At 39.9% G+C, this 27,796-nt stretch overlaps 1 protein-coding gene across 2 annotated transcripts in view; it reads right to left on the bottom strand.

The window, feature by feature from the left end:
- The window catches only part of zmp:0000000755 (phosphofurin acidic cluster sorting protein 2), a 62,370-nt gene extending 57,879 nt beyond the window's left edge, over positions 1 to 4,491 (bottom strand). For both annotated transcript variants that reach the window (XM_042501586.1, XM_042501587.1), the window contains exon 1: positions 4,185 to 4,491. In XM_042501586.1, coding sequence (XP_042357520.1) covers positions 4,185 to 4,396 — 212 coding nt within the window. In that variant the 5' untranslated portion in view covers positions 4,397 to 4,491. The remainder of the gene's footprint in view (positions 1 to 4,184) is intronic.
- Positions 4,492 to 27,796: the final 23,305 nt, after the last annotated feature.

Raw genomic sequence — 27,796 nt, 5'->3', positions numbered from 1 at the left:
AAACCTTTCAGATATCTACCCTCTCAAAACCCAGATAGTGAAACTTCAAAAACAGACACATATTCTGAATTAAAAAAATACGATGGACGGAAAATGTCATGCAAAGATATTTCCAGGTCTTGAAAAACATTTTTAATTCAGTTTATTCTGAAAGCCTGTAAATTGGTAACCATAACAACTTCAGTGCCGTTTTGGAAATAATGAAGCTTGGCGAGCTTGTATGGCAAGCATGACAAGATTGCTCGGCTGCTCCCGTCATGTTAGTGATGAGGGTAAAGGTCACAACTTTTGACACAGAGCTGTAAAAGATCTTTGAACTCGGTAAGAGGAATACCCTCACATGCTGCTACACATTCTTTATTGTTAGTAGATAAACACAGCACTATCTTGACCTGTGCATTAGTGTCATTCCTGCAAACACCGATCTGCACCGCTCTCTCAACAAATGCCTGCCTTGCCATAGCTATATGCAGGCTATGTGGATTCCTGAGAAAGCTGCTAAAACCCCAGTATATGTATTCCTTTGCAGTTTATTTCTTGGCCAACCTTGGTTAGCAACATTACCAAAGCATTAGTCAGCTGTTAGTTGAGGGGGCAAAGGCAGGGTAAATCATCTCTGCTCCCAGCACAACAATGTTTTCCCTTACTTTAGAGGATGGTTAACACGAGAAAAAAACTCATCTTATAAGAAATAAGCTGAAACACTCATACCACATGGTATTAGAAACATCAGAGGGTGGCAGACTGGCAGGCATGACATAGTGCTGGAATAAAAACAATGCTTGTCCAACTGTTCCACCAGGCCTGTCAAGAATGGAGCTGCCACCACACTTGTCTGGCAGATATAAAAAAACGATCAAATGCTGTATTACACACAGCAATAAAATTGTGTGTGCCAACCTATGGTGGCATTTAGATATAACAAGCTAGCTTGCAATACCAAGCTACTGACAACCCAACTGCAGAGGATGGCAAGGGAACTTTTTACCAAGCTGTCCAATCACAGTGGAGGAGGGACGGGACAGTTACCAGAAAGACCAACCATCACATTGCTGAAACACAATGACGACAGAGGAGAAATTAATACTACGCAAACGCTGACCGGCGTGTCCATCCTCTCTACCTTCTTGCTTCAGCCTTCCCATTCAAAGCAGGTGGGTAATCTACCCTGTGCCAAGAGTTTAGGTGGTGAAGGTCTGCTACACTGAAACATTGTTTTATTCATTCAATAAATATGTCAGCAGTAAGCAGGTCAGTGTGCAGGAGTCTCTCTCTTTTTTTTAGAAATTGCACCCTCCTAAAGCGCCTCACTGCCCTTCTGTCTTCCGCATTTAATAATGAATTTGTTTTAATAGCGTGGCATCTCTGTCATTTAAAAGGCAACAATATACCTGATAATTGTCCAACAATAAAACTTATTAACACTTAAAACAGAATAAATTAAGTAATTTAAACAAAACAACAAAATAATGGCAATTATACCACATATCACGTTGTTGAGTAACCTTTAATCAGGGGAAATTCCTTAACCACAGCAGCCCTTCAATAAGCTACCAGTAATGACAAGTGAAAGAGTAAAAGGCTCCTTTTGCAAATAACAGATAAAACATGATTATGACTGTGGTTTGATTGAGTGTAATAGTCAAGAAGGACATAAAAAAGAAAGGCAAAGAAAAAGTAAAAAAAAAAAAGTCCTACTTTTTCAAAATTCTTTGTGGCCCAGTGCCATAGGTGTGTCAACAGCAAAACTGTAAGGAACCATAATCCCATGCTGAGAGGGCCTATGAGAGCTGAACATATTTTCCGTTGTGAATAAAATATTTTCCCCTAAGCATGGCTTTCAGTGGGGCTTCAGAGCTTAGGAGGATCGATTTTTAAAATGTGGCGTCATATTAACAACAGCTGTGTGTGATGTTTTAGAGTACCACAATTATAAAAAAGTCAATTGCTAATGCTAACAGCCCTGTGCCCTCATTTAAAACCATGCCACTTAGCTGGACACCCACATTTGCTAAAGGCTATTGGAGGAGCAAACAGCTGCACACAAAATGGCCCAGCCCCTGAAAGCATGCCAAAGCAGAATCCCCAAAACAGGCCTTGGGTTGGGCTCCATGCAAGACCTTTCACACCAGTCTAGGATAAATGGTCCAAAACACAAAGCAGAAACAGGCTTGGCAAATTACTTTGCAAAATACTGTGAGCACTGCAACTTCAAGCCACCATGCAAAACAAAATGTACAAGACTTTTTAGCCTGAATAAACAAATGTGTCATAAACATTATCAGTTCTACTCTATTATCAGATCTAACAAATGATCCAAGTCTGCAACAAAGACTTACGTCAGGCTGCTACTGCAGCCTTGTGCTGAACAATGACTGGTGACTTTACTCTATGCCTCATCAATTATCCATTGTCAACCTCATCCTTATTCATCTTTAATACAGCACCTTGTATGTCATCCACTATAGAGAGAAAGCACACAGCATAGAGGCAGAAACATGGGAAATCAATGTGCCATGTATGGCAGGCTCTATAAATGCACAGACATGTTTCCTGCTTTCTCTGCTGGCCAGTAGTCTTAAAATTTTATGGATACAGTTATCAAAAGCATGCTTACTTGTACGTAGTTCTTTGTACTATACGTCAGTTTTATCTATTTATGTCCAAGAAAAAAGCTCTAACCTCAGGCATTTCATCACAGACAAATGATCATATGGTTTTTTGTCGTGACAAATGTGAGATTGAGGTCACAAAAACTAATAGCTCTTTCCAGAGCTGGAATCATATTTTCAGAAAGGGACTACAATAAAACGGGCACTGAGCTGACGAATTACAGAGCAATGCTGTCACTTCAAACAATCATTCTTCAAATGCGCTGAGTTGCTACAGATAAAACAGAATAATTTTCAGAGATCTAAAAGATCACCATCTCTGTAAATTATCCATGTTTTTTTGTATGCTATGATTCCATCGACACATGCATACTCATGCAGGCACTAAAGTGGCAGCAAGCAAACACACACACACACACACACACACATATGCACATTGACTGTGGAGGAAGCCCTCCCCTTCCAAGCCCACTTCTCTTCCAATGAGTGGAGCAGATCTAGGTCAAAGCTGATTAATGTGCCCACAGCTCCCGAGAGGTTTCTGGTCAGGTGGCAGCAGCAGTGCCTGCTCCCTGACAATGAATACTGATGCTGAGCATTATAGAATATTACTGCTATACTCGTAATTAAACGGTGCCATCACAAAAACATCAAAACAATGACTGCGAGTAAATCTGCACGCACAAAAGTGACAATCAAAACACTCTGTCCCTGTGCCAGCTGCTGTGTCAACACTATGAAGTGGTTGTGTTTGTGTTTAGGCTGAGTGACCGGTTAGCCTGAGGTACACAGGAGTACATAAACGCATAACAGCCCACAACACATGAACGCTGAACATGATGAGGATTTCAAATGGTCAGCCAGCTGTTGAACTGTCCGTTTGCTCAGACAACTCATGACACACAGAGCTGCTAAAGGATGAAACGGTTGTCTGCTAGTTATGAGACGAACGGCATTCAAGTCACTGTATTTATAGACAGTTATGTTGCTATTAGGTGGCATGCATTCCGTAAATCAGTTCAAGCACAGGCCTGCACGGACAAAGGGAAATTTAATATCTGCAAAGCTCTACCAGCGTAGCCACAAAGCAGAAGATAAGCAACAGCAAGCACTGTGACCGATAAACTAGTTAGCTCAACTTTTGTTAACGCTAGCTAGTTACCATAAAGGTCGGAATAAAAAACACAACAGTTAGGAAAACAATTACGATTTGAGACCACGTCTAAAATATTAATGCACATAAATTACTTTAGCATTGCCAATGTCAGCCGACTGGTTCGTTATTCAAAGAAATTAGTTTCAGTAAAATGTTTTTAGCACAAAACATGACAAGAACTCGAACACCACTGCTAGTTGCTAGGTAGCTTTAGCATTAGCCACCTAGCTAGTTAGCTCGCTAGTAAACCAACCCAGCAGTGTTTTGGAAATGTGTGGCAGCTCGCCTCTCTTGCCTAACGTTATAGTCAACGAGGGCGTTGTTTGCCAAACGTTAGCCTAATATTTATTGAACGATATGGTGATTTGTAAACATTGTGGTTTGTGGTATTTAAGGCTAACATTATTTATCGTTACCTCGGAACGCAGCTTGGGGATGATCGGTCTATCTCCCAGGTCGCAAAGAGGTTCATGGGGACAGGCATGCTGCCGGAGCTCGAGCCCAGGACCACAGCCCCGGCTAACGCTCCAGTCGGGAGGTTTGTCGGTGCTGGTCCACCGCCGCCACCGCTGCTCGGGTTCAGGAAAGCGGCCCGGACGCCTCCTCTCTCTACAGCCGCCGCCATCATCACCTCCACTGCCTGGGGAGCAGCTCTAGCTAAGTGTCGGACGAACGCGGGTGCCGCTGAACTCTGTGCTGCCTGCTCCTGCTCCTCCAGACTCCCAGCTCCTCTACACCGACGGGAGATGCTGATAGGCGGGGCGGGGCATGCCGCCGCTGATAGGGGCAGCACGTCCCTGCGTCTCAGGGTGGGACGTCTTTACTATCAAACAGGCCCCAACACATTGCTTTGCTCACACATGTCATGTAAAGATTTAGGTTACACATATGACAGGGAAGTGTTGCGCAGCTATTATAGACAGTAACGTCACAGGAAATATCCAGCAAGGTGAAAAGAATATATGGCCTTGTTCATCTCCACTTCTCCATCATTTGTTTGTTGGCTCTGCGAATTGTTTTTAAAGAATGGGCATAAACATAATACAATGAGATTTGCATTAACAGACATAATATTAATAATAATAACTTTATTTATATAGCACTTTTAAAAACAGAGTTTACAAAGTGCTTTGACAACTAAGGTAAAGCAGGAGCAAGATGGGTTTCTTGCAGAGGTAATATAACTATAAGAGCCAAACAATAATGTTGAACTAAGGCCAGATAAAATTTAAAGTAGAATTAAATAAGAGAGACATAATTTTATGCAATGTTAATATTTTTAAAAGCAAACTCAAGACCTACCTTTATAGTCTGGCTTTTAACTGAATTTTATTTTATCCTCTTAGTCTGTTTTATTGATTTATATATCATCTTATTCTATTTTAGTTTCAGAATTAAAGTTTGGCATGTTACTATTTCATTTTTCTTTTTTTTTTTTTTTTGTCATATTTTACCAGTTTATCTTTTGGTGGGTTTTTTTCATCTTATTTTAGCATATTTTACTGAGTTATCTTTTACTGTTTTTTTTAATTTATTTGAACATTTTAATCTTACCTCCAGTGTTTCCTCATTAGGAATTTAAGAGAGCGTTTCCTCAGTTCGTCAGTAACTACCTTTGTAAATGAAGTCCAACATGCCCTATCTTCAGACAAAAAGTTATCTCGAAAGGGTAAGCCTACATAATCCGAATCAGATATATTTTATTTTTATATAGAAATATGTGCATTATGCCACATCACAATGTATAAAACTAGTATGTAAAATTTCAGAAATAAAAAAATGCTTTATGCTACAATGTACAACACAACAGACTACATCAATGAAAATAAGTATATGCACAATAAGCACATCATATGTTAAATATGTCATTAGTATTTATAATAATTAGAAAACACGATTTGAATAGCACTTTTCCAAACACAAATGCTTTACAGAGAAGGACAAAAAAGTATACCATTAAAATAAAGTTTTAAAAAAAAGAAGTTAAAAACCCAGAGGCCAGATGATACAGTGTGTAATAAAAAAAAAAAATTAAAGTAATAAAATAGAGCTAGAACCTTGAGCAAATCCACTGTAAAAACAACAATAAAAAAAACTTATGTGTAAAAGTAAGTTTTGAGGAGTGATTTAACAGAAGGTAGGCCTACTGAGTTTGACAGCCTAAGGTCCTCAGTGGGGAGTGCCACAGCTACACTGTAGTGTGAATATACTTTAAATGCTCTTTAAACTGGTGATGGACAAACAGGTTTTTGCTATGAAAATGATAAGTTGTTACAAAACAATACACAATAAACACTTTTTTATTTGGTTTACTGCTGCTTAATATTTAACTGCAATTCCTAAAATTAAATAAAATTAAATATATATATTAATTATATTTATACTTATCTAGAAACTGTTTCACAATACCATGTTGGTAATAACTGGCTCATGATTTGTCATCAGTCTCTGATCACATACTGACACCTGGTATTTTGTTCTCATAATGCAGGTGTTATGAAACCCTATTGACCGTAACTGTGACTAAGGATGCAAATAAAGCTGACTTGACTTGACATGCTCGGGAGGGTTGGGCAACATGTGTGTAAGTATGCATGTTTAATCTGACTGAGCGGAAAAAAAACACATGCTGATTTCAGTCTGAAGTCTGACGAAATAGCAATACATCAATCCTTCCATTATTGCTGGCACGTTCACCTTTGCTTCATAGACTCCCTCAACTGTTTGTTTGGACTTCCAATAGAGCAGTATACTATATGCTAATAAGCTCAGCACTTTGTCTGTTACAGCCTCGTGGGATATATTGTTGCTACTGCAAACACGCCGTGAGTGGAGGCAATCTGATGTTTAATCATTGCTAGCCGAGTCTGTGCACCCGACAGCGTTTAATCTTTCAGACCGCAACAGTAGCAACATCCCCGAGGGTTTTTCAATAATGATGATGGCAATCGTGATACAACTTCAAAATGTGTCACTCCTTAGCTCACTGTTCTTTTGTCTAACAATACATATGAGCAATATTTAGTTCATAAAAAAATGAATATATATATATGGCATTTATGTATATATGTATGTGTGTGTGTTTGGTGTGTGTATATACCACTTTCTATACAGGGAGGATACTCAGTGTGCCTTGACTTGAACAGAAAAGAGAGAAAGAAAACTGGATGTCAGATAATATATTTTGTATGAATGAAAGTATTGTCAAAGGGGAAAATCACTGACTTTTCCTATTATTCCAAGGTGCCTGGAGATGAAGACCAAACTTCTTTCAACATAAATCTGCAGTGCATGTCGGCTTCCTTCTGGTATCTATCATTTTATCACCATTTTCTGCCCTTTGAGGAAATGCTACCACCTCAAAATTACCATAAAGGACAAAATGATTAATGGATGAATTTGTGGATTGCATCGCCACCTAGTGCTGCAAATTTGCAATAGAACAAAGTGTCGGGCACCAACTTGCACGTTGTGATCTATCCAATAGATGGCAGACTGTCTGCATGTTTTAGTCTTATTCTCTTAGCCTCTCTTTACTTCTCTCTCTCTCTCTTCTCTGCTCGACCCTCCTGATTGAACCTCCTCCTCCTCCTCCTATAAGTGTGAGTGGGTGGGTGCATAATTGTGACACTGTGACACTGTTGATGTTTCCACAGCACAACAGTCTGACGTTTTATTAGTCCACCTTTCACCTTCATTAAATTCTGGAAAGGAGAATGAAATACCCAAGCATCACTTTGTCAGGCAACATCTGCTCAGTGGCAGGAGTCCTCCCACAAAATCAAAGAAAATGCTTGCATCTGAATATCAAGTGAAGAAAGGTTTGGAGCAAAGAGGAGCCTGCGAGTGCTGATGTGTTTGGAAAGGCTGCAGAGCCTTTCTTGTTATTAAAGCCGGCTGACAGTCAGAGGATAGCAAACATAGCAATGCATCTCTCTGACGTCAGCATATAGGCAACAGACAATACTAATTACTCACATCATCATGTGTTAGGTAACAGCGCCTCATTCCCTCTCAGATATCTGACTGAGCCACAGATCTTTCACAATGCCCGAGTGGTGACAAGCGAATGTGGTCTCCATGCAGATCTTTATTTTTAGGCGTGAGCTTTTGTCTTTTAGGCTTGTGCCACCTACACACCATCAAAGTCTGATATTTGTAATGAGCAATCCTTTTGATTATAAGCCAAAAAAGACCCTTTTCTGAATCACTGCACAGGGCTTATACACTGCAGTCACGCAAGTTCTTATTTAGATGTAGAACTTCAAGGGCATCAGGTCTTTGTGACATTTATGAAAACTTAGCAAAGTGAGCCTGATGAAAAGTAGCACTGGTGGAAAAAAGGGTCTGCTTTGAAACACCCTCCAAGGATTGTCAGTGCCACCACATATTTCTGTTTCCACTGCTGAATAGGGGCTTAAATCACAAGTTTCATCATGATACAAGATTGATTCTTTGGATAATGATACAGTACTTACTGATATCCCAAAAGTCTGCCACTATATGATTTTTATTCGATTCCATTTAGAGGCCTGCGATCGATATGAGACAATATCAATAGGCTACATACCTTCATTGTCTTTTTCTTAACTGCTTGCCATTTTCTGCCTGGTGCTAGACTGTTAGCACCATGGATGTATTAAGAGACCCGAATACAGCACTGGGGGCATGGCACCATTCATTCCTATGAAAGATGGTGCATGAAGCCAAAAATGTTCAAGTGCTGTGTATAAAGTTATTTGGATAATCAGTGCTGCTTCTGTATAAATGGGCCAACGTAGCACGCTCACTAGGGACATCTGCAAAGTGAGCCGGCTACTTCTGGGTTAGCGCTCCACTAACTTGATTGGGGATAAACTGATTCAATCTTGCAGCCTCTCTATACTTTCCAAATTTTATTGGACCCAACATATCACTGCTGATATTGAAACGAGTCATTCTGTGGGGGTCTGTGATGCTTAAAAAAATGTAACCACTGATTTACAGACACCTCCTTCACAATGTAAGTCTATGGTAGGCATTCCCAAAGTCCGGCCAGGGGGCTAATTGTGGCCCTAGAACCAATTCTAATTGGCCCTCAGCTTGACTTTCATATATGGTCCACCACACAATATTGATTAATCAAGCAATATTAGTGCATTTCTTTTGCCTTCATCTCACAATGGGAGGAAAATCACACTATTTATAGACATGCATAAAGTACGAACTATGCAGGCGGAACTGATGTGTTTTCATAAACAGGCGGTAAACAAGCAAATGGAAAAGTTACCTAACAACAGACATCTCCTGCTAGGTAACAGACATGGAAGGAGGCATATAGTTGACAGTGAAGACTGCCGCTTTCAGGTGAGGTGGAAAGTTGTATACTTTTTCACTGAATGATGAAAGAATTGCATTTGTCTTATTTGTATGGGATTTTTCTTTTAAATAACCCATTGATGCCAGGAGCAGCTGCCCCCCAGGTATCTTTGACATTGTCCAATCTGGCACCCTGTCAAAAATTTGGACATCCCTTAGCTATGGGGAAAAGTCTTTTTGGGCCCTTGGAAGTTATATTTCAGCCCATCTCTTTTCCTACAGGCCTAGCTAGCACTGTTTGAATGTTTAGAAAGGAAGTGAGCTTGGACAGAAATGGTGACACAGAGGTGGCATGGAGATTTAAAAAATAAAGGCGTACCTTAAAGTTCCTGTATGTAGGATTTAGGGGGACATATTGAAATAGAATATAATAATAATAACAATGTTTTCATTTGTGCAAAATCACCTGAAAGTATAAGTTGTTGTGTTTTTGTTACCTTAAAATGAGCTGTTTGTTTCTACATATAGAGGGGCTCCTCTTGAATGGAGTCCAACATGATGCTTCTATAGTAGCTCAGAACGGACAATTCAAACACTGGCTCGAGAACGATAATTGTGTTTTTGCATTTTTGTGTCAGCTACCGTAGTTCTTCTACATGCTTGGCACATGAGAGAGGTTTCAGTTTGTTGCAACCTGCAACAGTAGACCTTTAAAGATGACAATATGTATCAATGTTTTCACTCCAGATCAGTGTATTGTTACACCCCGACCGCTGAATGGGAGAGTAAAAGGAAATATGTTTAGTGTCTTAGAATTTTTCCTGCAATTTGGCAATAAAGCTCTAATGATTCAAATCTGATAATGTGGTTATTGCTCTAGCAGAGAGAATATTACTATTGTCAATCAGTTCTGCTTTAAAATGCAGTTGGCCCCTATATGTAGCAAAAAATTGGACCATATTGACACATTAATGGTAAGTGTTTAGGGTCACTTCAAAGGCTCAGAAGAAATTATGTGCAGCCGTATGCCGACCCCTGAGGAATGTAGCAGTGTTGTGCTGCAGATGAGTATGTGTGGGAGTCGTATGATACCTGCAGCAGTGTTGAATGTTTATCTAAATCGGTGCCTCTGGAGGCAGAGTCAACACCTGCCTTCCTATTTCATACTGTGTGATGATGAAGACGTTCACAGGACGAGATTTAATGAGACAGACGAAGACATTTTTATTCTTCGTCTTGAACCGCATCCATGCATATTTCAACAGGGCTTTTGTTCGGTTTTGACTTTAAACCAAAAGCATATCAACATACACATTCCCCTGTTGGTTTCACTGAGGTTTGCTGTCTCTGTCAGCTTTCACTGAAGTGGCTGGCGTTCACGAAGAGACACAGATGTAGTGATCTCTTAAGCTACGGTGAAAGAAAAGGGTTAACTTTTCGGTCTTTCAAAGCCAACCCATTTAACGTGAGTTTAAAGGGGGTCTCATTCATCAGGGAAACTGTGCACAGCGTTACTGTTATGTTTCTCATTTCACACACATATTACAGCCGGCTCCATGCTTGGCTCAGAGTGATTGGTCTCTGGTGAGCAGTCAGACACAATTTAAAGGTCCTGTCTATTTGTAATCTGGTGGAAAGATTGCCATGTGCCGCTGATACAGTAGAGCTGATCAATCCAAGGCACATCTCTTTCTCCTTCATAAACTCTCTGTACACCTCTCACTACTAATAACACTTGAAAACACTCAGGGCTGCAGATAAGCTGCTGATCTAATTAAGGTTTTGCAAGCCTGGCAAATTAAGGACATTATATCTCATGGATTATATCCTTCGTTATGGCACAATCGATGTACAATTTCCTGCATTTTGATTCATCTCAGGTATTATCACTATTTCTTTGCGTGGTTTGGATTGTCATTGTGATTAACTACTGGTAATATAAATGAGAGCAACTTACTGTAGCGGGGTGAAATTGAAGCCCACTGAAAATGTCACAGATGAGGTTCTGCGAATGACAACAAAGTTATACCTTTCAGGTTGATCCAACCCATCCAAATTATTTCAAAAACACCATAAAATCTGTTTGAATTATTGTTATTTTTGCCTAAAGTGAAAGGAAAAAAATGTCTGTGAGAGGAAACAGGATCACATTATTCTGCATCTAAATAACTAAAACCACTAACTGTATCTAACAGCAATAGCACTGATGGTAGAATGTAATTCCTGCAACACTTGGGAAGTATAACTAATTGGCATGCAAACAGTAGCTTTAAGTTGTCGTCCCTAACCTGATGCTTGTTAGGGGTGTGCAGTTTGCGCTTGCCAAGTAGTGTATTAAATGTAAGCAAATGAAAGTGAAAGTTTTGAAACGGGCAGCACAATTAAAGTATAACGCATGGATTTCATGACATGTTTGGTGGCTGCATTATGTGTTTCCAAGGGTCGCCAAGGGTCGCCACTGGCCCACTTTAAGTTACAGTGATCTGTGGTCAATTTAAGCAGTAAAATATATGCTTCTTGCTTATAGCACTTAAAATATTTTACTTTGCGAAACCATCTGTCTGACTTTATGCGCTTTGAATTATTCACTTTGAAATCTGTAAAAGGTCATTTGAAAGTTTCCTTCACAAAAAGCAGATAGTAAATTCTAAATGAAGTATTTCACTGCTGGAAAAATGGTTTTTCAGAACACTAGTCTGTCTATGCAGTAGAAAGATGTATAAACCTTGAAAATATTGGTACATGAACAGAGAAAACAGAGGAAAAGGACTGTGGCCTTCACTGCATTTGCTCAAGAGGTAGAAACTAGTAACAAACTATTTTTTCTGTTAAAAAGTGCACTAAAAAATGTATCTGAAAACATCTGAAGCAAGAAATATGAGACGCGGTGACAGAATCTCTGTTCATATTTGATCAGCACTGCATAGTTTTACTGTTTGATCTTGGTTTTTATAATACAGGAAATGGTGCCAACTTCCTTTTGACAAGTTCTCATATTACAGCCAAACAGTGCACTATAATATGTTCCTGGAGACATTTTAGGTAGGAAAGAGGCATTACAGTAACAAAATCTAAGCACTGCTTAGTTTTACCCTTTGATCAGAGTTTGGCTGTCGTGGCTGGCGTATGAAAATTCACCAGCACAATCTGCAGTTGGACCTTCAGCCCTAGAGCCAGTGGACTGAGCTGGGAGATGGGTGGGGAGATCTGGGCATTAGGAAGATGAAGGAAACCTTACCACAGTACATTTGCACATACTACCCTAGCCCATTCTCATTCCAAAGTCATCAAATACCGCTGCTTTGTCAGTGATTTCAGCATAAGACACCAGTGCCAAAAGCCACCTTTTGCGGTGGTATGATATGCTGGTTGGCAGCTTCAGTTTGTAATGCAGTTGGACAGAACCTTTAGCGGTGTTATGATATGCTGGATGGTGTCAGGTTGAAACACTGCCAACAACATAATAAAAAGTGCAACAAGAGTCCCCATAAGTTGGAGGGCAGGGGGGCATTAGATGCGTCCAACGAATCCCAGACTTTCAACTGGGAGCCCAGTTTTCGCTTCCCGTACAATTTAGAGCCAAACAATGAAGTTTTTCCTGAACCTAACCACCTGTTGCTGTTGCCTTAACCTAATCATGTGTTTTTGTTGACATTGCTGCATTAGTTGCGGCATGCCGTAACATCGACAGAAAATGCAGGTACATACCGTAATTGTAGACACAGAAGTCCAATGACAGACCAACGGCGTGTGACAACTTGAGATACGAATGTGTTGACTACTCACATTGTTATAATACAAAGCAGGTTAAATCAGCAAAGTATCCTTGTGGATCATGTGACTCACTGAACACAACCTGTTATGACAGGGATCTTATTGACTGTCCTTTGTAGCCTGAATGCACGAATCCCAGACTTTCAACTGGGAGCCCAGTTTTCGCTTCCCGTACGAATTTAGAGCCAAACAATGAAGTTTTTCCTGAACCTAACCACCTGTTGCTGTTGCCTTAACCTAATCATGTGTTTTTGTTGACATTGCAGCGTTAGTTGCGGCATGCCGTAACATCGACAGAAAATGCAGGTACCGTAATTGTAGACACAGAAGTCCAATGACAGACCAACGGCGTGTGACAACTTGAGATACGAATGTGTTGACTACTCACATTGTTATAATACAAAGCAGGTTAAATCAGCAAAGTATCCTTGTGGATCATGTGACTCACTGAACACAACCTGTTATGACAGGGATCTTATTGACTGTCCTTTGTAGCCTGAATGCTCAAGTGTGAATTTTGGTGTGTGAATTTCATTATCTAATTTCACAGTCAAGTATTCTGTTAGTTCTGCCCAGTTCAGTTACTATTTTACTATCAACAGTTTCAATTGTGTTTATTGACTCTATACAAAGACGTAGGTGGATACCTATTGGCACAATAACTGATATATATGGATGATGTGGGTGTTTTTATGAGACATATTCATAAAATGTAAAATTCTTTGTTTGGGTATATTTTCTTTCCCTAGAAGAGGACATATATATGCCATCTAATTTACAAAACAGGTCTTTCTGATGTCACAACAAACAAATATGCATTTTAATTTCAGTTGTGTCTAAGCTGAGACGCAAAGGGAAAAGGGATGTATTCAAAACTCAAAACCTACCGCTGGAATGATGTGAAAATCCAATTTGGAGGTTTAGACTGAAAGAGAGATGCTTCAACACAAGCCCTTTATCATGTTACAAAGAAAGCATAGCAAGAATGCCTCTGTGAATGGAGGCTTCTGAGAACTTAGTAAATTTAATGTGTATTTGCACATGAATGACACTGACATCCCCGTTCAATCTAGCCAACATGCCGCTTGTTTATGAAAACTCTCGTTGCACAGAGCGCATTAACATAAAATTACCCCTCTATTTTCTTTTCTCAGACATCTACAGATTTGCGCTAATAGTGATATAGTGAAGGAATACAGATAGTGGAGAACAGTGGGAGAGGATAAAAGAATAGAGACAGCCGAGGGAAATGAAAAAGTGATGGAATGAGTTGATGAAATCCTATTAGAAAATACAGTATGCAAATCAGGAGAGACATCATGTGCCAGCTACGGATCTCATCTTGATCTCACAGTACATGAACTCTGCATAAAGGGCGTTCATAATTCTCACCCATTCAGTGATACCAGTGCAGCTCCACTGATCTCTGAAGAATGTACGAGCACATTCCCCCGACACTCATTGTGTCTCCACTCTGGACAATGCAGCCTAGGAAGACAAGAGAGAGCGGAGCGATGAAATCCATTTGCATGAATGTCACCAGCTGAGAACAGAGTGAAGCAGGCAAAGACAAAAGCCATGCAGGAGGCCTAAAGACCCACAGCATCTCATGTGACCAGGTCGCACTGCACAGCCAAGTAGCATTACAAAAGGCTGGACAAGAGCCAACATTAGGGGAAATGTTCTGCTGCCATTAAAATTCCCATTTAAGTGGAAGCAGGAAATGCACCTGCCAGCTTGCTCTCTTTCCTCCCCTCTCCTTAATGCGTTCAGATGGGAACCTTTGTTGAAAGGAATCATTTTGCATTTAGATTTCCCAGAGTAAAAAGAGGCGCAGGGGGGAAACTCCCTGCTTGGCGACATGTTTCTCACAGAGAAAGCTCTTCCTAATGAGCCCTTTTAAGCTTAGCTGATTATTTTCTGCTTTGGAGTTGTAGCCGGATCGCGAGAACATGTTTTCTCCACTATTAACCCAGATATCCAAAATGGCAGCCCCGGGGTATATTTGATTGCTCTTCCCCAATCCTTTGAACTCCACTGCAATCAGACAACCCAAACTTCAGCTCGTTTTTGCCATGAAATTGAAAAGGTATCTGTCTATCACAGCATTCCCTGAAGTCGCCTAACGAGAGACAAGTCTTTGTCCTGAAATGCCATCTTTGAACTGGGATGTTGTCGGCGGCTATGCCTGCAACAGCATCTGCAGCTCCCTCTGTCTGATATGCATATAACGCAGCCATGCTGGTGCTGAGAGTGCAGTCTGTGTGTGTTTATCATCCCCATCCAAGCACAAGCAACACAAAAACACGAGCTGTCGAGGCTTATCTAAGATCCCTTTCAGTTTTCTGTCCAGTTGAAATATTTTCCGTGATGACAGACATCATTATACTGGAACAACCACTTACTCACAAAGACATTTTTCTTTTTCTCGCAGGTTTTTCATTGTTGCTTTCACTGTCATCATCTCAACAGCAATTACTTAAAATATGAGCTACAAATGATTCTGAAAGGAGCAATCACTTGTTAACCTGACGAAGAGGTAAAAATACTGAAAAGTAAAACTTATCATCTTATTTCAAAAAGCAACAGCTAGCCATGTGAAGAGGATCTTCTTTTTAGGCAGCAACACAACTTGACATTTCCATCAGGCCTGAAATCATTTGACATTTTCTGGCTTTGGAGAAATGTGCACTCAAATGCTTGCAGCTCTGTCTCCTACAAATTACATTTATACACATATATATGAATTTGAAACACCATACACATTTTGAGGGGAACATAATGCATAACATAATGTTGCTAATTAACCTATCTGGCAAAATGAAAAAATGTTGACATGGTTCATATCAGCAAAATGTTCACTGACAATGTATTTCAGTTCTTTCCTGCCAGAATAGGCCACTTTGCAATACATTCGCCACTAGTAGCCAAAACAGCATTATTTTTTAAAATAACCTTTTTAATTAATATTTTAACAATATCAAAGTCTTTCCCTAAAGTCAACTAAACTGCTTTTGCTCTCTAAATCTTAAGATAGGAGTCTGCACATGAACCTAAGGTTCTGGCATCAAGGTGCTGCACCGCTCAAACATAATGATCAAATATTCATTTTAAGAGATAGGGTTGATGCTTTACTGAGTTTTTAATTCTATGTGAGACAACGTATTAGCATTTGTGGGAAGCAGGCAGCAACCTCCAGGGCAAAACATTGAGGCCAATATGGTAGTGCCAAAAACTGCAGTTCATCAAATGGCCACTAGAGGCTGGCTCCAAAGGTGAGTCAATCTCAAAAGACAACTGTGTCAAAATGCTCAACATTACAGCTGAAATAATCATGTATACAGCCTGGCACAAAAACATTTTTGGTCACTATAGCTATTCATGACAACTGTACGGAATGTGAATTTTTATGTCGCGCACGCCATTACATTTTATTAAGGCTTAAAGTTATGCAAATTTAAGGGCAGGCCCACCTGGGTAACACATCCACAAGGCGTCGCTACAGTCTGTGAGTCAGATCCACTCGTCAAAATACCATCACTCCTTGCTCCAAAAAAACGCATTGGCGACAGCTGAAATGCTGAACTCGACGCTTCAAAGTGGTAGTCCACAAACCAATGGCTGACATCATGGTAGCACCTCCAATTATTTTATACAGTACATGGTCAGAAGATACTACAGGGATGACACAGTTCTGATCCCTGTGTTTGATCCCTGGTAGTGATACGTTTGCTTTGGTCTTATTTCAGAGTGTTTTATGTGGGAAGCCAGAGAGGGATCACATCCTCATCACTGAAAGACTGATACAGCTTTAACTACAACACTGCATCAATGACTCACTAAAACCCAAACTGCCAACCTGCGTGAATGGACCAGGAAATTCCAAACCAATTTGCTCTGATGTGTGAACCGGTATACTTGCTTCAGGCCCTCAGCTCATCTGTCCATACTTATTGAACTGTGGTAAAAGGATGGATGGGCACTTCGAGGAAATGGCATAGCTGTGATGAAGTCTGACAGGATGTTGCTGTTTTTCTAATACCACCCACACTGTACGGTAGATATGATACATTTATCCAAGCTGACAGTTATGAAGTGAATGTACCACTGTTTCCTGAGAGCCAGCAGAAGATGCTGGGACTCGGTGCCAGATAAAGTGGACGTTATATTGCTGGTCCTTGATTTAAGCTGCCCTTCAGCAGGCACTGATGGCTGCGGCAGGACTCGTGCAGCACATCCTGAATGTAAACAGGGCAAGCTCTGAGCTCACCTTTTGTCCATAACTTGTCACAGATGCCCACGAGCCAAGCAGTGGCTCTGCTCATGGACACTTCAAGGCAGCACGGGGAAACTGACATATCTGAATGTAACCGACAGAGCAGAACAGGAACAGGGAAAGGATCACTTTGCAAACGCTGCCCTCAGGGGTCAAAACACAAAGAAACAACACTGACTTTATCTTGTCGGTGAATTTTAAATGTCAGGAGTTTTTTTTTCCTGATTCCTGTCAAAACTAAACGCTGTCAAAGTGAGGCTGTGCTTTGGTGTGTGACCTGTATACTGTCAACCTTAGATTCAGAGAAAATAAAAGTGGCACATATTTAACCAAGACTTATGTTTGGGGGCTTGTGGAATATAAAGCTTGACATAATCTGTAAATATTTATTGTAGCTGCCAAAGTATATACAGTAAAACTGACCATACCACTAGGCTGTTGCTGTTACTTGGCAAAGCAAAATATGTGCTTCGAAAATGTGTTACTGTGTCCTGACTGAGGGCCATTGATCACATTTGTCTCGATTTACTTTTCTTTCACATAAGTGGACTTTTCTACTACTTTTCCAGTATTTCTTGAAGCTAATCCACATTTCTCTTGGCTCATGAAAGTAAACCCATGCTTTCAATCCTTGGGCCAATAAATGTATTAAATCACTTCATATGTGTGGCATTAGGAGGTGTGAGGAGCGAGTGCGAGATGACAGGAAACTATTGCTGTGTTGTGTTATCACAAATGAGTCAGCATGTCTGCCTACACATATGCAGTAATTATTGTTGATGAGAATTTAAGCAATGGCCTTTGTTGGACCGGAGGAAATTTTTCATAGATCAAGCATATATCTATGAACCTCCTTTTTATTGTGTCTACATGGCAAAAACTTGGAATTATTGTAGTCCGTTACTCCGTTTGAGGGACTTTTTTAGCTCCTATTTCAGAGTAGGTGCTCTCCCAGCAGAGGAGGAACGTGAGTGATGTCAGTATACTGTGATTAGTCCAGACGTAAGTGTATGTTGATTGGTTGAACGCAAAAAAATATTAGCTGTGTAATCAAAAGACAACACAAAGCAGAAGAAAACGTGGACAAATGAAACAACAGGGGCTCGAGGAAATACAATACGATTCTGACTCATCAAATGTAAGAATCTTAAGTGGCATTTCCTCTCAACTGCCAGGAAGCTCACAGTGTTCCTATTGTTGCTGAGAATGCAAACAGACAGAAAACCCTTGAGGTTATATAGTTATCAGGGAGCTCCCCAGTGGGCAATTCCTCTCAGAGCTTCCCCAGAACTGTTTGGTCCAAAAATGCTTAATGTTGCTTCAACAATGTACTAGTAGGGAAACAGGGAGGAGAAACTATCACTTCTCATGAAGATTACCAACAATTCGTATATGCGCTAGTCGAGTACAACATAATTTGAAATCACACATGCTTTAACAGAATAGCTCATAGGCTTATTTGCTTTGTGTAGATAGCTAGATGAGTTAGCTTATCATAAAGAGTAGAAGCAGCACCAGAATGTATGTATATATATATATATGTACATAAATACAGCAAGATGCATACACACTGCATCCTGGGAAGTGGGCAACAGATGCTGAACTGTCACATTAGCATGCACAAATGTGAGCGGGATCATGTCAAAGGAGCAGAGAGCCTGGTATTTCTAATTACTTAATCATCCCACAACAAAGTCCAGCTCTTTAGGCACATACACCCAATTAGCAAGGGAACAGCGCCAATTTCATGTAGTGGTCAAAAGTGGAATTACGCTGTCTGGTGTATTTAAAAATACAAACAATAAAAAAAAAATCTCTCCTTTGAGTTACATTGTGAAAGATACATCTGTAAATCAGAGGATATTTTTTTTAACATATTAAGCCCTGTAAAATGACTAGTTTCACTACCGAGATTTTATCCATTCTGTCCGTTAACATTCTGAAAGTCTAAAAGAGCTGAAAGATAAAATAATTTTATCTCCCTTCAAGTTAGAGTAGTGCTAAACCGGAAGTTAGCTGTTCGCCGTGCAGAAGTCTCTAGCGTGTTTTCTCTATGGACCCCCATAGTGTTGAAGATCTGGGTAATTTCATACTGTGGAAATAGAGCTTTTTTGACTTCATGCACCACTGGGCAACTTTCAGAGAAATGAATGGAGGCCTACTTCGAATGCTGTCTCTCAATACATCCATGATACCACCATATCACTTCTTATTTTGGGATTATTATAATAATAAAGTCTTGATCATATACAGTATGGTGGCCTGTGTACAGCTTTTTTGTTTTGTTTTTTTTCGTGTAAACCTTCATATGCACTAAGATTGTGAGACATGGTTGACTATCACAGAACAGTGAAAGCTAAGGAACCAAGAAGACAAATCAAAACACTCTTTGTGTTATAAAACACAACTTAGGTAGCTTCTCAGTGGGATGTTTGACCCAGATATGTGAGCAGAAAACCAGAAGCTGCAGGCTGTGTCAAACACGCATCCAGGCATACATTTACCAAATCCCATTCTGTTAATTACACATAGCTGAACTGAAGTAACTTTTCATCAATGCGATGTTACAAGGTTGTGCATTTATACACTGAGACACCCACTCAGTCCACCACATGGTACAATGAAGCTGCAAGGTTGATGCATCTCCAGCTGGAGGATGGATTCTGTTCCCATCAAGGACAACAATCATATTCTTGATTTATTCTCTGCAGACGTGGTTAACTCTGACAAACAAAAGCTCGCAATATGGAACCAAACTTTTTCGATGTTCACCTCTAAGAAGGTTTTTCCTTTTTTGTTTGTACTTCGCTGCTAGTATTTTTCTGTGTTTACCTACAGTGCTGCTTAACATGTTTTTTTTCAGCTGCAGCTTTTGCTGAAGGCAAAAGTATAAATAAAACGGAGAGGCACATAAAGAGAAGTGATCTGTGAAAGAAAGAAAATATTTTGGGGGTATTTTAATGTCTGACAAAATCCTGAATGGACTTTTCAAATTATTTTCTTCAAAGTGTCATTGTTTGATTTCAGGAACAGGAGAGAAATGACAGAGAATAGATTTATTTCAAAACACCAGACGAAATGGGTTCTTTCACCCCATCAAACAGCAGGAAGAGAACAGTCACAACCTTAAGGTGGAATTTCAATTTTAAGATCAGTTGCATGATGGTCGCAGTAATTGCAAATGGCATTAGGTCGTTATATCTAATGGCTTGCATTATATGGAAAAATACAAACGTGAATACTGAAAGCCAATTTGGAACGCAGTCTTGGCTCACCGGTAAATTCAGGTCATTTCAAGCCTGTATGAGAAACAGCTGTGCATGCTTACACAAAACGAGCCTTGTTAATTTTCCGAAGTTTCCAGAAGATTAAGAGTTTGTTTATATGTGGCTATGCGGATGATTACTAGGATGGCTCTCTCTGCCCGGGCCAAGGGATTAGAAAAGCATAAGAAACTGAAATGTAAAATGGTCTGTTATCTCATGCCAGCGAGGAGTGTGGGGACCAGATGTTATCTTTATGTGGGTAATGGGTTATCACATCTCGGGGCACAGATTACAGATTTATTGTCCTTCTCTCCCTCTCTTAGATATTATTGAAGTTTTCATTATCTTGTCCACACACTGTCACCTCAATGACTCAGCTCCTTTCCTCTCAGCCTGACGCATAGTCACAAAGCAGCTTAGTCCCCGTCACCTCATTTACCCTCTCACACCAATCTTAATAGCTCCTTATCGCCATAAACATATCACTGAATTCCAGCAATGACTTTCCGGTTATTAACTTTCATACTGCAGTGCTAAAGCTGATGGGAAGATGGGGAATTTATTTGGCCATAGTTTGAGGATTAGAAATGGTTAATGGTTGTTTGGCTTTAGCGACTTAGAAGGAGATCCTGAATAGCTCGACAGATTATCAAACAATATTATGGAGTCAGATGTCAAAATATAACAAAGAATCTGCAAAGACAATTAACCACGAGGCAGGATTTGGTTTGGTTCATTTAGCTACCATCTACCCAAATGAGCAGTAAACCACACCGACACATCAAACAAGGAAATCAAAAAAGAGGATGAGCATTACATTGACAAACGTGTGATTTTTCATGCCTTTTCACGACCTTACCACCTTAGCACTTATTTAAACAAAATGAACTGTTGCCGCCTTAATTACTAACTTGGTGTTGCCTTCTTTGCCCGGCCTCTAGCCACTGAGATAACACCAGGGGAATAAACTAGGATTAAAATATATATTCTGCAGGCCCATGTGAACTGTCACATTAGCATGCAAAAAAGTGAGTGGGATCATGTCAAAGGAGCAGAGAGCCTGGTATTTCTAGTTACTTAATCATCCCACAACAAAGTCCAAAAGCATGCAGCTTTCTGAAAAAGTCAGCCCTATATATGGTGGACATTAAGTCCTGGATATCCCTAAAATAGGAGCTAGCATATACTGCAATTCTTACAAGAGTCTACAGCCATGCCAGCAGCTATGTGAGACTTTGTACAGCTGTGCTTTGAGCTAAATGCTAAAGTTAGCATGCTGACATGCTCACTATCCTGCTGAGGTTTATGTTCAGCTTTTAATGTTGCATTTCATTTATCTTTGGAAATAGGAGGTCGGAGCTGGGGATGATATCATCCAGTCAATAACATTATGATTTATTTTATGCATAAATACCATAACAACCTGTCCGCAGACTCTAAACAGCATCGCGTGTATGACTGTTGTAATGAGACACAAATAGGACAGAAGTTGTCATAAACTGTGTATTACTGCAGCTTTCACTACCCTTGATGCACAGAGTAGCCATATTAGATTTTGAGGTTGGGATTGGTGAGGTTCCTCGTAAATTTTAGTCGGACACCCAACTTTAGGGCGCGTTCCAATTAAAAATTTCCTGCTGGGAACTCTGAAATTCGTATTTCCCAGTGTAAACTGAACACTCCATTGGTTTAACATGGTAACATATGCTATTTAGCGCCAAACACAAAAAAAGCCTACACCTGAGGCTGATGGTAGTGTCATCAGTTTTGCAGGTATATGGTCATAAACCAAAATATTGGACAAATTGACATTTTGACCTGATGATGGTACCCGATGAAAATCAGGGGATCGCCAAAGCTATTACATTTTTTCTAGAGAAACACAAATATCTGTACAAAGTCAAGATATTTCAATTAAAGCCACAGAGTCAACCTTGCGGTGGTGATAAAGGAAAAGCCACTGGCTCATTAAAGTCACTGGGATTCATCCTTTGGGGATCATGATTGTCTGTACACAATTTCATGCCAATTTGAGATATTTCATTCTGGACCAAAGTGGTGGAACGATCAACTTACCTACACTGCCATCCCTTGCAGGAAGCCAATGAGTGGATGGGGGAAAAAGCCATAAAAGCCAATGGTTTGTCACTGCATGCTTGATTTGTATTTGGAGCTGTTAGCTGTGTCACTTCCGTCAATACAATGGATGCAGATACAGATGTCAGGAGTACTGTAGACAGAAACTGTTCTTCTGTTCCAAACAAATATGGCAAGTACAGTGTAATCACATCTACAATTGAGGAGTTTTACTAAGCGAAATTTATTTGGAAACTTCTAGCATATCTAAAAAAAAAAAGAACTAGTGCTGTATTGGAGACTCCTGTGGAGGTGAGTGGATGAGATCTAATACACAGCATGTCATGTCTATAAGATCTGACAAATGCACCATCACCTATTGATCCTCATACTGCACACACCCATCTTACCCATCCTGCTGCCCAGCACTCTGTGCAGCAGAGCTCTCCTGTCATTTATTATTGAAGCCAAAGCCTCAATCTCAACAGCTGAAGAACAGACGCTGACTGCTTTAAATCTTTGAAATGTGTGATGTTGAGACCTGGTGTGCCTGGTGAAGAGTCGACATTTACATTCATTTGATTTGAAACTTTTGTCATTAGTGTAGTTTCTTAAAAGGTTGAAAGGTTTCGGTGGCAGCGAACTCAAATGCGCCTCTAGTTTGTTCTCATAGTGAAAAACCTTTGGAGGAAGAATTTTAAAAAGACCAGTTATTAATGTACATCATTTTTAATAGAAGCTCATGTTTTTTCTACCTGTTAATAGGGTGCATAGGTAAATCCAAGGTAGGGGTCATGATTAAAATATGATGATTACAGAGCAGACTCTAAAGTAAAGTCTGGATTACCAAGCAATAAAGTTAGACAACTACCCTGGGTCCCCGGACCTCAGGCGCCCCGGGGCTCCTTTTACCATGTGGTAATTAGTTGGTATTTTGTAATTTGATATCCGACCTTGAGTTAAAGTCTAGTTTAAAGTGTTGTATAATTTCAGTTTATATTGTGCCCACTTGGTGCACATTAAAGAGGGTTAAAGGGACTAGACAGAATTTACAAAGAAAGACTAGTTTATTTGTTAAGAGCAGCATTATTTAGCTTGTAAAAACATACCTTGTGTGGCTCAAAAGCCCAAAATGCACCAAAATCACCTGACACTCGTGCTTTGAAGTAAGCTACTCCTTCATAATTTATTCTTTACTTGGATCCCCATTAGCTGCCAAGGTAGCAGCTACTCTTCCCGGGGTCCACACACAACAAAACAAACCCAAAACAAGACATACACATATAAAAACTCTCATTAAGAGAGAGTAAGTAAAAGTAAAAGTAAAACAAGTAAAAGTTAAAATGAGCAACTAAACATCACAACACATTACACTGTATTAGATATATATATATATATATATATATATATAGACTCATTAAAAGTCACATCTCAGTTATATAAAACATAAAAATCCCAATCAAGACAAGTAAACATTTACTGGAAAAACTAAATACCACAACATATCAAGTTGCATTTCATCTTCTTTTGTCACCCATCGTTTTAAATGGATAAAAACACACCAAAGGGTACATTAGGCATGTTAAGCTTCTTTGATGCTTGTAGTCCGACTTTGTTTTGATTTTGGAGCTTCAAATGAGGACTCAGCAACCATAATCAGTTAGACAGAGATGAGGACACACAGCCAAAACTGGTGAAGGCACCAGCTCACTTTAGCTTAACTTGAAACTTTATGAACAATTCAGTTGTAATTCTGTAGTGCCAAACAAACACAACGACCACTGCCAACAGCTATCCGACTATAGATCGTAGCCGTTGTTTGTTACATGCCAGATACATAAGGCAGAGAAAAACTGTTTAAAAATCAGTGACATCATCATAATGTAAAGTCTATTGGAAGAGCAGGAACCTGTAGGCCGGGTCAGCGGGAGAAACACTACTGCGAATATCCAAGGGGCCGCAAATTCCATAAATAACCTAAATTTTTCCGGCATATAAGCCAGGCGAGCAACTCCATTAGAATGAAAAGGCGCCATCTTGTTATCTGGTATCTACTTATTGTTACACATCTATGCTGCCTATGTGTAAAGATTGATCTTTTCTCAAAATACTGTTGGTTCTGTGGTGTTGGCATTTTAAACCTGACGCCTGCAGTGAAACATAGGAGCATAACTGACATATATATAACATTAGGTGCGTCAGTTATTGCTTTAAGCTCATTTAGGCCTTAAAGAAAGCTTTATTAAGTTGAAAAAATAGCCCTGCTGATGTTACCAATGTAGAATCCAGCATTTTTGAAGCTTGCCCTATTGTGAGGCTGAAAAATCAGGATGTCCTGGCCTTTTTTTAACCATTCCTTTTTTAAATCTTTTGAGTCCCTCAACATTATGGAAGTGCATTACTGAATCACTTGAGTGTCCTTTTAATAAAGTTACCACAAATTGATTTCTAATGAGTATTGCATACACAATGCACAGAAAAGTGAAGGAAAGGGGGTTTTGTTTGGATCCCACATTTCATTTTTGCCCCAGGGGCCCCTAGAGGGTTAGTCCTGTCTACAGCGCTTTCTGAAACTAGAAAGACTGATTGGTGTTTAAAACCCCATTTCAGTTTGGAAGAACTTTTTTATTTTTTTTTTCTCAGTGTGCCTTTACATAAATTCATGAGCAGCCAGCTGCATGTGTCATCAATATTTACAGCCAGTCACCTCAAAACTGTCATCATTACTTTCAAAATGTCATGCCCCTGATACAAACAAACATTTAGATCTCACAGCATAGGTCAGACAAATATGACATTTTTTCAATGACAGATTCTGATATTTCTCAGCCTTCATTTGCGCATGCTTCAAAAAAGAAGTTGGGTAGCAGTGGGGTTGATAAAATTCAATGTATTTCAGCCAAGCACAACATCATGGTAATAGACATTCAGACCATGCAGTACATTGGCTTGCTGAGTGCACAGCCGTTTACCATGTCTATATGTGTGTGTCCCTAACACATCCACAGGCATGTTAACAGGCTTACCAAAGCAATCTCATCCTTTTTCCCCCTTTGCTGAGCTAAACTCTCAGTCTCGTGCTCATCTTTTTCTCTTATAGGCCCTGGCGTGTATAGTCGAGTGTGTAATTTGCCATGTGCTATAGCTGCTATTTCTCTGGGGGGATGTTTGTTGTGTACATTAAGTCAGATACGCACACATTTCAAAAGCAGTGTCAAAAACTCCATATACAGCAAAATCGATACAAATGGACTGTTATTAGATGTGATTTGAGGAGGTTGTTTGGGGGACTTTCCCAGCAATTGGATAATTCCCCCTACACAACACAGTAATCGATCTGAAATCAAAACGCCACAGTAACAGTGAATTTCCAGCTTTTTCTCATTCCAGTCCATGATGCATGTATATTGGACGGCTGCGACCACCCCCCGAGCTTCTAGCTTCAGGCTGCAGATGTAAACTTGGAGCTCAGAGACAAATAAAAACTGCTTTGTTTCCGCAGCCTGTACAGACTGAGTCTGCACATGTTGGTGAGTATTATGCATCCAGATGTCTGGATATGATGTTATCTCATATTTGTACTGTGAACCTTTGCTTGTCCCAGTGAGGCAGGTGTTTTGTGTCTCTATTTGTTTTCTCACCCCCAAAAATTCAATGTGCCGGAGCTGCATATTAAGGAGAGCAATCGTAGGCTCTGCACACACTCATAGCCCTGACTGTCCCGAGGACAGATGCTGGCTCAGACTATAAAGGTTGACACTGTAATGGTTGCTATGAGTATTACACGTCATAGCACCCATTCTTCTAGAGAGAAAAGGGAAGAAGGGTTAGAAAAAAGTGGGGCGCACTCATCCTGTCACCTTGCCAATTAGAGCAATTAATTTCTGAGCTCAGTTTATTTCTAAGAAAGCACCATCACTTACATTTTTATTTTTTTAGATAGATAGCATAGATTGACACCAAGGTAGTGAGTTCAGAAGAGGAGACTGAGTTTAGTTAAGGGAAATTCATTTCTCACATCCTGCATTATAGACTCACATAGACCTTTGTCGATTGAATTCGCCGCACTTCTGTAAGAAGAAGCAGTTTTTATTGAGCAATAAAATGATTCTAATATCAAATGTGGTTTATGTTGAAATTAACCTGAAATTCTTTCTTATTAAACCCTCTTTGATCTTGAATGCTTACAAGCTCATAAGGGAGACCTTTGAGGTGAGTAAGACGTGTTTCACCTATCAAAAGCTATAAAGCAGCTTTGCCTGGTGCATTTGTGCTGTAAGACAGTTTTATGATAGCGGTGCTCTTACTATATCTTTCATTATAATAGCTGAATGCAACTGGATGCAAATTACAGTGTTTACTGGCCTGAACTATGAAGCCCCAAAGGGCAGATATCGAGTGCGCACACACTACAGGGGCGCCGACTACATAATCCTTTCTAACACATAAGATTACAAAACTGAACAACAACAAGCTCAAACCCAATACACAACAGTGCAGCTGAGCTGCTTCTTTATCTCAAGGCCTCACAAAGTGCTTGGTGTAAATGGAACAGGAGGTTTTCATCAAATCAAACTGATACTCTTTATGGTCAGCAGTTTTTTTCAATAGCCACTCTATGTTTTTACATCCAGTAATTACAGTAGATTCAATGTTTAGTGGCGGGGTCCGCCACTCCCACCCTAGATTGAACTTGCCATCACATCCACTCAAGATTCACTGAAATGTAATCCAATGTATTTTTATCTCATTGAGCAGTTTCACTCTTTTCTGGTCATTCTCTTTCCACCACATCAGCGCTGTATTAAGTTACTGCTAATGCGAATCGATCTTTCTTGCTGCTGTTTCACAATAAAAACCTTAAACTGATAAACACTGGGGTGGCTTTTATTGTAAAGCAGCCACAGAAAATGCAAAGTACTGTCAGGGTTTGGTTTTGGTTTTAGAACGAGTAAGAAAATCTCTTTTAAGCCTCACCAGGTAACGAGTATCATTATTATAAAAGCCTCAGGCACAAAGTTTAATTTGAAATCCACAAAACCAGCCAGAAAATGAAAAGCAAAACTTGAACTATTAAATGAAAGACTATGGATGACAGTCATGTAGTTGTCCCACCATTGTCAAAGATGGCCAGTGCTACACTATAATTAGGCAGTCTGCGTTCGGGGGGCAGTGGTTAGCAAAGGCTCAGTTAGCACAACCTGCTACTCGATGAACCAGGTTCAATATTCACATCAGTGGCAGGGGAGCTCACCATCTGCACTGGACTCACTTGCACATCCATCTTCACTTTTGCACACTTATTTGCATTTTTTTTTCTTTTTTATTGCTCTTTTTA

Source organism: Plectropomus leopardus, chromosome 15, assembly GCF_008729295.1.
Source record: "Plectropomus leopardus isolate mb chromosome 15, YSFRI_Pleo_2.0, whole genome shotgun sequence".
Taxonomy (NCBI): Eukaryota; Metazoa; Chordata; class Actinopteri; order Perciformes; family Serranidae; genus Plectropomus; species Plectropomus leopardus.
This window is presented reverse-complemented; position numbering and strand designations above follow the sequence as displayed.